This window comes from Scylla paramamosain, chromosome 16 (genome assembly GCF_035594125.1).
Source record: "Scylla paramamosain isolate STU-SP2022 chromosome 16, ASM3559412v1, whole genome shotgun sequence".
Lineage (NCBI taxonomy): Eukaryota > Metazoa > Arthropoda > Malacostraca > Decapoda > Portunidae > Scylla > Scylla paramamosain.
The window spans coordinates 6,929,063-6,943,142 of NC_087166.1; the positions used below are offsets into that span (position 1 = coordinate 6,929,063).

Below are 14,080 nucleotides of genomic sequence, written 5' to 3' on the forward strand. Positions count from 1 at the left end.
GAATGAAGAGTCACCTTGAAAGCTTTCACTACTATTGCTGAATTGGCAGCATCTTCCATCGATATGTCCAGGAGCTGAGCCTGTTGCTGTAAGGCAGACATCTCCTCTCTCTTGACCCTCTTCCTCTTGCCAGAAACTACACCAATATCTGTGCGAGGCACCAAGACCTGAAAAAAGTAATACAAATCCATACAAAAATCCATGTAAACACTATGCTGGGCTGTAGTGACCCTACTGTCAATAGAATGGAAAACCTAATAGTCTTTTCACTGAGAAAATCCTCTTAAGGGCTGCAAACACTAACTTATGATATTCCTGAGATAAATTTTCCCTGGCAATAAATCGTCAGGAAGATGAAAGTACAAGAGTCTGCTGTAATCAAAAGAATTCATCATAATATCATACTGCAATTAATTTCCTGGGACAGAAAACTTCCATACATCTTCTAAAGAATGTCTTATATGGAGCCTGATGGACCCTTAATCTTTGGATGAGTGCATAATGAAGCATTTAGCATTTCCAAAATTACATGAGCATGCACCTCCATATAACAAATTAAATACCAGTGTACAGTTTTTTCAATAAATATTTATCATCACATAACCAAACATGAAATATACATTTTTTAAAAGCCTGGATCTTACCTCCAACAGAGTGAGGTGTGAATTTTTCTTTAAGAAGGTACGAGCTGTTTTTTCCAGCCAAGCATGGGCTGCTTCTACATTTTCCTCAAGTTCAGCCAAAGGCTCAAGGTGTAGAGGGATAGGACGCCCCCGGGCCACCAAACTCTCCACGGTCTCCAGTAGTGGAGCAGTTTCTCCTTTTTGTAGTGTGGTGACTTTGTTGGTCCACTCACGGGCTCGCTTCACAGCATCCTTGAGAGCAGCAACACTGGGCAGGTGGGCAGGGACCTCCTCAGCTTGCTTCACCAGCTCCTCTCCCTCACTTACACTGATACCAGGCCTGAAATATTAATGTCTAGAAATATAGGTCTGCTTCAAGGCTCTTTGTGTGTTTTTTTCTACACCAGTGCAGATATATCAAACACATTTGCTCATATGAGTATGTAAAACTTGACTTACTTTGCATTCAGTGCTTGACTAGCTTTTTCTTCCCAGGTTTCCATATTTGTCAGAAGCTGCTGTAACTGAGCCATGGCCTTTTCAATCTTTGGGTGTGGGGGCAAGGATATCCCTGAGTCCAACAGCTTTCTTACACAATCTACTGTTACTGAACCTTCCAGTGTTTCCTCCACCTCCTCAAGCCACTCAACCTGTGTTGTGGATATTATGTCAGTGAATAGATAAATAATAGTCTCTGCTTCAAGTGCTGAATAATAAGGGAACAAAAATTATGGATACCAATACATGAAAAAATTCATTATGGATATCAATAAAACAGATTTACATTGTTAATTATCTATTTCCTACCTGCTGGAGCTTGTGTTTGAGCCTGGGCAGCTCAGGCAGATCAATGTCCAGGGAACAGCCAGTGTCCACCATCTTGGCAATGACATCTGAATCTGGGTTGTCCTGATTGAGCATCTCCACTGCCTCCTTCTGGAAAGTGGTGACTCGGTTCAGGAGATCCTTCACTGCCTCTCCCTCACGCACCACACATGCCAGAGACTCGATCTGCTCATGGAAAAGCCTCAGCTCTTCTAGAGTCAGTCTGCTTTTAGCCTCACCACTTCCTCGAGTTCTGATAACAAAAGATATAATAATTAATTCCGAAGAAAAGTGAAAATCAATTCGCATCTCCATACTAGCAAGTGGCACAACCACCTAATCTATGAGTAACACCAAATGACTCAGCTACCTCACTATTTCTATATGAAGTACCTCAACACCACTCATTTCAAACATCTAGAGGTTAATGCCTGATGTTATGTAAGAGATGACTTCATAACATTTTAACATGGTGAATATGAAACCCAGGATGAAAAAAACTTGGGAAATACTCGAGAACTGTAAAACTTTGAAAATCATGAGAAAATTACAAAAGTTACAATGTACTATAGAACTAGATGAGGCAAGTAGTGATTTAGTAATCCATCTATTTATCTGGGTGGCATTTCCACAGAGCTGGAAAATGAGCAGCCATGAGGCTGAAAAATTATATTCATGGACAAATACTAAAAATACTACTAAGTTCTCGCATCCATATGTGTGCTGACAACCACAAATGGGAAAGCCACACAAAATGTAAACTCACCTGGTGCGAACCTTCTTTGTAGCCAGGTGAGCAGCAACAGTTGCACACTTCTCAGCTTCAGTCACTGCCTGAATCAGTGTCTGCAGCAATTCACTTTCGGGGAACCTTTGAGACTCTGCTTCCTCAACTAGCTCTCGCAGATCACTCAGCTCTGCAGGTATAAACATTTTTGTTTACACAGGTGATTGAATATCTTCTCTAAGACAAATAAATAAAATTATCAAATCATTATAACCCATGTTAATCTTGCTTATGGCACAATGATATTCAATTAATTTAATCACATTTAATAATGGATTTGATTGTGTGTTGCTTTTAGGCAGAACTTTTAACATGGAGAGGCTGGGATTCATTATACAATACTATGGAGAGACTCACCTAATTTATCTTCAGGCTTTGCCTCCAGAGCTTCCTTTACTTTGACTGCCCAGTGATCAAAGGACTCTGCTCGCACCTTGAGGCGTTGCAGCAGTGGTGGCAACTCATCCAAAGTGTAACGGTATCTGGAAAAATCACAGAAACAATACATGATAGATAGAAATTTGCATGTTCATAATGATACCATTACCATCAGTAACCAGTAATGAATTATCTGGACATTAAACATACAGCAATGGAAGCCTACAAAACACTCAGAACACTATGATTACTAGTATATTAGCACAGTGCTGCACACAACAAACAGATCAAACCACGCACCTTAATGTGTGGTTCTCCGGTGCACATTCACACAGCATTTTGTAATGCCTCAAGCAAACAAGGCGCTCTTGGGTACATGTACACGTTACAGCAGATAAGAAACATGTCGTTTTGCAGAAATCACACTGCCGCTCATCATCTGGCAGCAGCTCAAAAGCCTCTCTTTCTGCACTGGTCACACCCTGCAAACATCAATTTCAATTCATATTTACTGCCACTGACTACCTACAAAGCAAAAATTAATTATGCAATGAAAACTAAAGAGAAATTTACGTAACTACTGATTAACTCCATGACTAGTCCCAAGCAGCAGTGATATTTTCTGTGGAAACTGATGGAAAGAAGAGTCCTTCTGTTGTTGCTGCAATTCAGGCTTGTGTGTGTTTGACTACAAGAAGGAAAGAAATATTCTCGAAAGATACAAGTATCTCCAAATGATTATTACTCAAAATACACATTATATATATATATATATTATATACGTAACGATTCTGTGCATTTTTCAATGTGACTTTATATGTCACAAATACGTTACCCAATGAAGGAGTGATCTGCGTAGCTTCTTCTCTAGGTCCACCATCCGAAGCATGTCCTGGTAGGTGGCAGCTGCTACGGTAAGGTCCAGCTCATCTGGAGTTGATGCCATTTTACACACCAATTCATTGTGAGAGAATACACAGTATCGCTTAAGATTGCTGTAGTGAAGAACACACTCCCGCCCAATGGCCAGCTGAAACAAGGATAAGTATGTTAATCAAACTATAATGCTATTCCAAAGAGAAACAGAAAAAAAAAAGGGGGGAGAGAGAATTTATACTATACTTTCCAGAAAATACCTAATTTAATAAAGTATTCATATCAAATATTATGATACATACAAAAACAAAAAATTAGCCAGTTATGCTGGATCTCATCCAATGCCTATACACAGTAGGTTAAAAAATAGTTTGAAAGATTTTTATGATCACAAACCCAGTCTGGGGGAGCAAAGTTCACAGCCTCAGCAAAGTTGTAACCCTGATTGAAGCCAGCATGATATGATCTGGGGAAGGTGATGACAAACTCTCCAGCATGCTGGTCAGTTCTTACTATTGGCACACCTGCAAAAAAAAAAAGGAATACCAAAAACATCAGTAAGTAATCTGTGACCTAAACATTAAGAGTGACACTATTATTCATTTTACATTATGTAACAAAAACTCAATACCAGCAGAAGCTTTACAATATAGCACAATGGAATTCTGTTATGTTGTAAACAATTTTTGTGACACTCAAGGTAACATCCAAGAAAATTTATGAAATTGTATATAGCAAAATAACAAAAGCCATGCTGCTTCTTTCTTGTTCATGGGAATGAAAGATCATTTGAGATCTTAAAAATTCCATCTCTTTGCTACTTAAATTATTTTTTACAACACACAGGGAACAAGGTATTCTAAATCCTTACATCTAAAACATTATAAAAAGACAACAATTTTCCTCCTTTACCTGCTTTCATGAGAATGTTTGGGTTCATAATAGTGACAAGCTGATGGAGCAGGTCTGGCTGTGCATGGAATAGTTCTGGAGCAGCATTCTTCATAGCTTCTTCAAAGGCCTCTGCCATCCCTCCTGGCACCCCATACCATGTCTTTGGCTCACCCCTGAAAATGCAAATAAGCATATAAAAATAACTGGAAAAATAACTGCACAACAGAAGGTGCTTGGGATTATTTATTCCTTCAAACATGCATTTTGAAAAGGCATCTTAAGGATAGGGCATATAACTCATAATCAATATCTCAATAGTCTTCTCTTTTCTATCAGTTTATTTCTGACCTCTCATAATGTTGTTTGTGGCAGTTGTGTCTCTTTACTTGCATGATAAATTTAACCAGGAAGAGAATAATTTCTCACCAATGTAAATAGTTGATAGAGTAGCTCCAGTGGTCTTCATTGTGCCAACAGAAGGTGGAAAAACACATGCCCACATACATCCATGGCACCTTCATGCCTGAGATATCACAGTTGATGTGGCCCAGGACAGAGCCCTCCAAGACTGGCAAGTTGTTAAGATTCCAGCTACTGTTTGCATATTCCTGAATAGAAGTGGGATCATGTAAATAGGTATGAAAGTTTGTAAATTCACTACTGTCACTGCAAATGGGTCAATACTATCTATGGCTAAACCAACAAATTTTCTCTTATTTATGTTAATGTTTTCAGCTGTGAGGTGTGAAATGTTTGAAGGTGCTGCTGATACTCCCATCTGGTGTGTGTACCTGGTCTGCTGGTAGGAGGTTCTTGGAGTTCTTGGTGGGGAATCCAGAGCCATGGTCCATGGTGTGCAGATCTGCACCATATTCCACTGTCACATCTTCATCAATGGAGGAGACAATCCGCCAAAACTCTCTCTCTTCCATATCTGTGGGAATTAGCTGCAAAAAAAAATAAATAAATAAATAAAAATAAATAAATAAATAATAAATTAAATACAATAAAATAATACAATAAAATAATAAAATAATAAAATAAGATAAAATAAAAGCAATTAATTGAAATATATATAATGACATCAAGAAAATTATATATTTTAGTTTAATTCTGTATGATGCTATATAACAAAATTTTTCTCACCTCAAAACATTCTTCACTGGGTTATTTTACTCTATGAGGCTGATTACTCACATGAACTGGCATGTTGAAATAGTCTTGTTTGAACTTGTCAGCCATTTCTCCAAAGGACTGCAGGGTATATTCTTTCTGAGCCTGTTCAAAACCAAATGCTTCAACAGGTTTACTGACCTCCACTGCCACACATTTGGGGCACCTCCAGTCTCCTGAAATAGTTTGAAGACCATTATTATGCTTGATTAATTTGAACTCATCCAGAAATTACAAAAAAATCCAGTAAAAGTAGGTGCCTGGAAGAACAACAGATAATGCTTTTGTCCCACTTCATATGTGAGAGAGAGAGAGAGAGAGAGAGAGAGAGAGAGAGAGAGAGAGAGAGAGAGAGAGAGAGAGAGAGAGAGAGAGAGAGAGAGAGAGAGAGAGAGAGAGAGAAATATTGTCAATCAGAAGTCTTATAGCTAGACATTTAACCACAACAGCTCAACAGCCAGCAATAGAGTTCATAAAAAAATAAAATTGCAACATCAGAGCCAATAAAGAAGGAAATAAACACTTCCTACCATTCATTCTCTTAATCCTCTTTAATGATCTTTGAAAATCCTTAATATTCAGCAAGCGAATGAGTAAACATATTTACACAAAGACAGGTCTTTCAACACTTGCTACAAACCTTTTGGTATGTCAAGCAGGGGTGGCACTAGGCAGAAGATGTGGTAGGAGTCATCACAACCGTCACACAGCAGCATCTGATCTTCAGCATCCCCTCGACCACAGTTTAGACAGATGTACTTGGCCAACTGTACACAGAAAATGCAAATTCTGCTTCACAAATGAAAAATTTACCAAGATGTATGTCTACCACTTTAATCATGACATGGCCTCACAATTCCTTGGATGGTAAGTATGGTAGAGTATTAGCATTCAACTACACTGTAGTTTTGTCACTGTTAACAAATCAATACATAACTTCATGCAATAATGACTCCTCAGTCCATGTGCATATATGTGTTACCAACAAGCTATCAGCACAACTCTCAAAGCATCCTTGTTATTTGTTATATTCATGCCACCAAGTACACATAAATATAGGAAGAAAGTAATTTCAACAAGAATCTTGAAGGCACTGTGATGGCAGTATATGAAGAATTCTACAGTAAAGCTTAAAAAAATAAAAAATAAAAAAAATAATAAAAAATTTTTGTTGGGGAGGGGGGTACTAGACCAGCTTAAGCATTAAGCAACCCATATTACTCACTGGGTCTTGGTCTGAATAATCAACTTTCTTCCCACGAGTCTTTCCCGTATCCTCGGGCGAGGACTTGTCAAAGCCAGCCATCTTGGGTCCAGCACCATAAAACTGAAGCCTCTTAAGTTCCTTGCTGCCTTTTCCATCTTCCTATAATACAAAAGTATGGCCATCAGACACTAGCCTCCTACATTGCCCATCTTTTTACTAACCAGATAACCACTAACCTAATCACTAGAAAAATAAAAAAATAAAAAAACAAATAAATCCCACAAATCTGCACTTAACTCCTCATTCTTCATTCGCTGTTTTGCTCAAAATGCTACGAGTCTGAGGCACTGCTTTTCCCCACCATTAGTGAATGCACTAAGCTACGGGTGCACATGTGTATGTTCCTTCGTCTAACTGTGCAACACTGATAAACGTTCAAATAACTTTTGTAGGTCTCAATTTCAAGGGAATTTCATATATAGATATTTGCAATACAACTTCTCTACTCATGTGGAAGCACATGCAAAGACAAAGAAAGAAATAGACAGTTTAAAAAATATAAAAGCAGGTTATTTTCAAGAGATTTGTGCAACAATTCCTGATTCAGGATACTGATGCACAGGTGTGTCAGCTGAGGTGGTTGATGGTGGTGTCGGCCTTGTTTGTTGATGCCTTTACAGTTGTACCATATCAATAATTTGGGACAAATCATGAACAATTTTTTGAGTAAGATAAATTAACATCTTCCAATAGCTCACATGCATCCAAATATACATCATAATTATCTTTTTGATACCAAGACTAATTTTGTTGCCAAATGTAAACCTATACTTGAAGTTATGATTGGGATACAAATTTCACCTTAGGAGTCAATCTGCATGTAATACAAGGTCATGAAAACACAAGAACTTAAAACAATATCAAGAGGAACACCTTAAACTACTAAATATATGAAGAGAACAAATATATGTACCATATATGTATATGTATATACATAAACAAATAAATCCATCAATATACAAAGCTACTAATCTTCTTAAAGGGGATTAGCAAAGATAATGTCTCTACATATATCAACTATCACTAATAGATATAGATATACACACCACAAGGAAAAATTTATCTAAGGATTGAAGTACTTAACCAGCTGTTAAAAGAATACAAGAAAGAACTACAGAAGAATTAATGGAATAAAACTAAATATAATTAAAGTGGCTGAAACGCAGCAAGAATGAACCATGAATACAAATAGAAACTCAACAGCTGCCCTTTGAAAGACCATCCTTAGCTAAGACGTGCGTGTCAGTGCTGCCGAGGCTTCAGTACTACCAGATTTTCCAAAGCAGACAGAGGCATTTGCAGTCCATGCACAGAGATCTGACATCCACTAACCTCATCATCAGAGCCAAAACCAACCTGAGTGTCAGTTTTGGCCTCTGAGGCATCAGGGTGACGACGTGAACGACGGCCATTCTTCTCACTTTCTGGAATCTTGCCAGCCATGCGGCTTGGGATCTTGTGGGGTTTGTAGTCCTTGTCTGTTGTGTCAGCATCTTCTTCCTTAACTTCTGTTTTCTAAAGACATCAGAGGCAAAATACTTTCAGTTATAAGAAACAGGTTAACATATTTCCAATATTAATGATATCTTTGTCTTGAACTGCTGTGCAAATTATTTAAAAATGTTTTATACGAAGAAAACAGATATTATGGCAAATTCATCCATTATCTAGGCATGTTCTGAACTTACCACTTGGGGTAACAATTTGCCTTTGTTAAAGATGTCATAGGGTTGGAGAATCCTCTCATAATGTGCCTTCAACAGAGCTCCCAAGCTTTTGTTTGCTGGGAATCCCATACGAGATGCAATTTTGTTCCATTTGCGTTCTTTTGAGACTTGTTCATTTCCACCTACATCATGAAAATATGTTTCATCAGTATGTCTGTTACTGGGATATAATTCCTTTTAATTCCATGGCCATGGCATAATTCTAGAGCATGATATCTTTTACTGATCCTTCATGTTCAAAGCTCAGAGAAACTTGACAGCACTACTTTTCTTCAACTTTGATCCTTTACAAATCTCTCGTCATTTTGCCAATTTTTTTTCCATTAGTTTATATACCTAATGCTCAATTCCCTTTTGGAACTTTAATGACAAACTAATATTCCCTCAGCTATTTCTGCATACTCTGGAGGCATCACTAATTAAAACCCCATATTTTTACTCCCATATACAGAATACATAACACTCCACTGTCACAGATCAATGAAATACTGGCAGAATTACAATTTGACATCCTTCACAAATAGATAGCCATTATTTGTGACTTGCCTTAAGTAAGCAGTGAACTCTTCGGGACAATGGCTTTTATGTATTCAAGAATAAGGATAAGGATAATTTCAGGCAATAATATAATGATATTCATGATATTCCTACAAGAACTGCAATTAAATCAGTACAGTACATCACTTTTATTTAACAAATAAGCATAAATCTGATATTACCCAGTGATCCTGAGCCAGAACTAAGTAATCTTGCACTTCCTGGTAAATAATGTAAATTAAAGGTTCAACAGAAGGAACTGATAATAAAAGATGATACTTTGCATCTGACTCACTATAAAAACATGGGCACAAAATCATGCTGAAGGGCACTAAATTCTTACCTTCTGACCACACATGCCTGTGCAGTGAGTACAAGTCAAGAGCTTTCCTCTCAACAACTGGTATTTTCAAGGATGACCCTTGAAGTTCCCAGAATTTTGCAATCTGATCCAAAAAGTTAAGCTTGATCCGGGTGTGTGCCTCAAGTTCATTCAGCCTCTGAATACGTGGTGTAAACTTGAAGTTATCAACATCAACAGCAAATGGAGGTTGCCAATCCTGGAAAGATGTAATACAATGTAATTACATGCACACAAGAACACACACAACCAAGCACTCACACACACACACATACACACACACACACAAGCAAGCACACCTCGTAAAGCTGCACAAGTTATCTAGTCAAGCATTCCAGACATACATGATAAACCATTGAGAATTTTAAGGGAAAATGTTCACTGTGGACTGGTGCTGTATCAGGCTGATATAGATATTGGTTAATTTGATTTATTATAAAGATGTAAATAATTATACATAGTTTGTCTTCATCAGGCAATGCAGCAATGGCCTCCCTCAAAGTTATAAGTGGTTAGGCAGCGTTAAACTAGGTAAGCATAAACTTGTCACCATCTTGTCCAAGATTCAAGTGCATCCTCTCATCAGAGAGCTCAGCATGCTACTCCCTACACCACCTGGCTACTCTATTTTACTATTAACTTAATTATTGGCAGAGAAGAGATTTTAAACAGTAAGGGGTAATCTGGCTTTAGAAAGAGGTAAGAAGAGAGCAGCCTCAAATACTTTAGCCAGGATGTAATTCCACTGGCTTATGGAGCTAGGATGAAACCCAGTTGTGTTAGTATGAAATTCAAGTTGTTTGTGGGTAACACTGGTGAGAAACATTTTAGTCAAAATTTTCAGCCTAACCTTGTCTCAGTTTTATCAAAACAATCAATGAACTCTGAAATTGGTCTTTTCTCTCTTTTTTTTTTTTAGATATCAATTAGTTAATTTGTACAGTCACATCACACTGATTTTAAACTGAGTACTATAGGAAATGCACACTGTACTTTAGTCCATGATGGTTTCAAGAAGTGTTCACTAACTTAGTTACATAACAAGGCTTACCATAAAGATGAAACTTAAGTTCCAGCTCATGTATTTGACACCAGATGCCTTGGGTGACAGCATCATTACATCCTTCAACCCATGGGTCACATTAATAAAAATAGTTAATCCTTTTACAGTACATAATTCCCTTTTCTAGCCACCAGTAGGTTAGGTTAGATTCTTCCACCAAGCTGCTTATGAAAACATAAATTGATACCAAACAAACTGCTAACCTACAACGGTCTTCCCTTCTGGGTTAGCAGCATATTTGCTGGAGTGGTGCTGCGAAGAAAATAGGCACTTTTGGATTTTTCTGAAGTCTCTGGACTAGTATTGGTTTTGTAAACACAATAAATAAATAGATAAAATTTTCAAAATATTTTCACCATTTATCCATCTCTATATGGGCATTTCATATGCAATACTATACAGGAATTTTCTTAATTATTTTTTGTACCATTAAATGCCATGTTGATTGGTAATGATACATGACTGACACAATGCAGTGCTTCAGCCTCTCTGGTGACTAAGTTACTTCACCAGGGTAATATTACCTTTCAACTCTAAACACACACACAATATATATATATATATATATATATATATATATATATATATATATATATATATATATATATATATATATATATCATACACACACTTACATAGCAAAGACAAGTCATCATGAACACTTCCATCAGTTCTATGTGTACAAGTATGTTCAAAACTAGACATATCTAGTATTAGTCAAAAAGAAACTAGATGTATATGAACATTTTGGTGTAGATGTGATTCTGGAATGAGACAAAATGGCTTCCACCCTTCTCCACCTCCTGACCCTATCTTGACTGCCTCCACCCATACCCTCATAACTATCCCTATCTGACATTTTTCTTTGAATGCTGACCGGCTGTGTCCCTCTCCACGCCCTAACGCCACTCTAAGTTCCCCCACCCCCACCCAGGGCAGGCACCACGCTGCTGCGACATGCGGGGGTCATCCATCCACACCCTGCCCTCGCTACTCCAGCGTTACCCATCACCCATCCTGAACAAACTAAATTAACCTGAAAATAAAGTTCTGCACACGAGATTAGAGCTCCTCCTGCAGCATCGCCATCCCACCCCCATGTTTCTGGTCACGTCACGAGCACCTCCCATGACCACCGTCACTATTACTGACATCCTCCATACGTCTCCTAACACCCTACTTTCAGTTCAAGAAGGCAGGCTACGTGTGGCTAGTGTCATGCTGGCCGCACCATGGGGCCACACCTCACGCTTTTATCTTCCGCTTGTATCCTATATGTTTACTGGGAACGGTTCTTTAAATCCCCTGTCGCGTCATGTAACACGCGTAGCTCTGCGAATATTTCCCACACGCCCCGCTGTCCACATCCCCGCATTGTCATCTCACAGCACCTAACACACGTGAAGGCTGTCATAAAGCCTCGAGGGTGAAGGTGACGCCACGAAGACAGTCAAAAAAGGATGAGGCCTGGGTCGCCATATCCCTTACAGACGCGTGCACGTCTCCTCCCTGCACGCATATGCGGCCAAGCTTACGTTAATGCACTGCTTCCGTGGTCGTAAAAACATCTAAAAACCCGCGGCATCGGGTCAAATACCCCTCCTCTTCCACATTCGGAACAAAAAACAAGCCAATCTCCCAAAGAACGCGTCGCTCTCACCCACGAAGTAGTGTGCTCCTCCGTGCACACCTTCGGCAGAGGCTACCACTGAAATCAGTCATCGCCCTCTTTTCGCCCTAATTACTCAGCTACCCACAGCACATAGTTCACGAAGGCACAGGAAGGGGCGTGTTAAAGCTAATCTAGAGGTGAATAGACAAGTGCGACGCTGTGTATTACCGGTGGAGGAATTATTTTACAGATCCCGGACTGCTCAGCGATGGGCCGTATCTTGTTAATGTATCCCAGGGCATCCTGGAACTCCTCCCACGTCGGCTTGAACACGGGGGCTTCTGGGGGAGGTATGAACTGGAACTCCGGTGAGGTCATCTTGCCCAAAAAAAAAATCAGGTATCACGCCGAACAGCGAGGAGAAGTCATGTCCGATATAAGGAGGCAGGGGCAGAGGAAGATCTGGCGAACGTCCACCTCCCCACTACTTCTGTTTACTACTGACGGCCTGACTCTCTCGCGCGGAGGAATACACTGCCAGCCTGACGCACACTAGGAAACAAAACTAGATCTTATATCTGTTTACTGAACAATATTGGAATTTCTATATAATTTGTTTAAAATTGCTTAAACCATATAAAATACTTAAAATCACATGACTTAATGTGTGCGGGGATATATCTTTCATTTCTTCTCACAACAATTCCTTCTATAGTTGTTGCTTTATTTATTATATATATATTTTTTTTTTCAATCGCTTGGTGACCGATATTAGTATTGCATCATAAAATTGGTCTGTTAGGTACGTGTACAGTACTATGTGATGAAAGCTACAAGGAAATTTTCTAAACATATGAATATACTAATACCAGAAAAAAATAGATAAATAAATAATACGTCTCCTTTGAGCCTATAGCTGTGTACTCACCTTGGTAATCATCTCACCTTTTTTTGTTTATTATTGAATAACTATTCTAACGTAACAGAAAATCGATTAAAACCACGAGATAACTAACAGCAGCACAGAGTCTATCTTCTAAGTGTTTAGGTAGATAATTTTCAGTTGCAAATTCAGTCCATTAATTTGCTTTTCTTTGGAATTTCTTGCGCTATAATTTCTATATTTATTGTTTTCATGTAGATATATCATGGTATGTTTATGATCAAAGATAATACATTATATATATATATATATATATATATATATATATATATATATATATATATATATATATATATATATATATATATATATATATATATATATATATATATATATATATCACAAGATGTTATGCCTTTAATATATATGTCTGTCTATTAATCTATCTATCTATCTATCTATCTATCTATCCATCTATCTATCTATTTATTTAATTATTTATTCATTTATTTATTTATCTATTTATTTATCTGTCTGTCTATCTGTTTGTCTATCTTTCTATATATCTATCTATCTATCTACTATCAGTCTGTCTGTCTATTTGTCTGACTGTCTGTATGTCTGTCTATCTTTTTTATCAATCAATCAATCAATCAATCAATTAATCTATCTATCTATCTATCTATCTATCTATCTATCTATCTATCTGTCTGTCTGTCTGGTCTGGTCTGTCTGTCTGTCTGTCTCTGTCTCTACCTATCTATCAGTCTATCTCTATCTATCTGTTTAGGTGTCTGTTTGCCTGTCATTCTCCCAAGCGGATATTTGCAATCTGAAGTCTCCATATATATTAATGTCCTTGCATTCTCTCGTGACATGTTCCTTTCTTTCCCTTGTCACCCCTTTCTCTTGCATTACCCACTTCATTTCATTGTAGGGGTGGAGGTCGTCCACTTGCATATGCGTATTCCATCATTTTGATTTCTATGAAATTTTTTTTTTTTCTCTGAGGCAAAAAAAAAAAAAAAAAAAAAAAAAAATATATATATATATATATATATATATATATATATA

General features: G+C 37.8%; 1 protein-coding gene across 4 annotated transcripts in view; it reads right to left on the reverse strand.

The window, feature by feature from the left end:
• Positions 1 to 13,078, reverse strand: part of LOC135107946 (lysine-specific demethylase 5B-like) — a 19,992-nt gene extending 6,914 nt beyond the window's left edge. The window contains exons 1-19 of one of the 4 annotated variants that reach the window (XM_064018398.1): positions 13,052 to 13,078; positions 9,431 to 9,647; positions 8,512 to 8,672; positions 8,156 to 8,338; positions 6,782 to 6,922; positions 6,197 to 6,323; positions 5,581 to 5,732; positions 5,175 to 5,330; positions 4,810 to 4,991; positions 4,402 to 4,556; positions 3,886 to 4,013; positions 3,449 to 3,643; positions 2,914 to 3,095; positions 2,593 to 2,717; positions 2,215 to 2,365; positions 1,431 to 1,701; positions 1,083 to 1,273; positions 645 to 963; positions 15 to 167 (exon numbers count right to left, since the gene is read on the reverse strand). In XM_064018398.1, coding sequence (XP_063874468.1) covers positions 15 to 167; positions 645 to 963; positions 1,083 to 1,273; positions 1,431 to 1,701; positions 2,215 to 2,365; positions 2,593 to 2,717; positions 2,914 to 3,095; positions 3,449 to 3,643; positions 3,886 to 4,013; positions 4,402 to 4,556; positions 4,810 to 4,991; positions 5,175 to 5,330; positions 5,581 to 5,732; positions 6,197 to 6,323; positions 6,782 to 6,922; positions 8,156 to 8,338; positions 8,512 to 8,672; positions 9,431 to 9,647; positions 13,052 to 13,063 — 3,201 coding nt within the window. In that variant the 5' untranslated portion in view covers positions 13,064 to 13,078. Of the gene's footprint in view, positions 1 to 14; positions 168 to 644; positions 964 to 1,082; positions 1,274 to 1,430; positions 1,702 to 2,214; positions 2,366 to 2,592; positions 2,718 to 2,913; positions 3,096 to 3,448; positions 3,644 to 3,885; positions 4,014 to 4,401; positions 4,557 to 4,809; positions 4,992 to 5,174; positions 5,331 to 5,580; positions 5,733 to 6,196; positions 6,324 to 6,781; positions 6,923 to 8,155; positions 8,339 to 8,511; positions 8,673 to 9,430; positions 9,648 to 12,351; positions 12,652 to 13,051 lie in introns of those variants that run through there. The other 3 variants (XM_064018396.1, XM_064018395.1, XM_064018399.1) reach the window with 3 other exon arrangements.
• Positions 13,079 to 14,080: the final 1,002 nt, after the last annotated feature.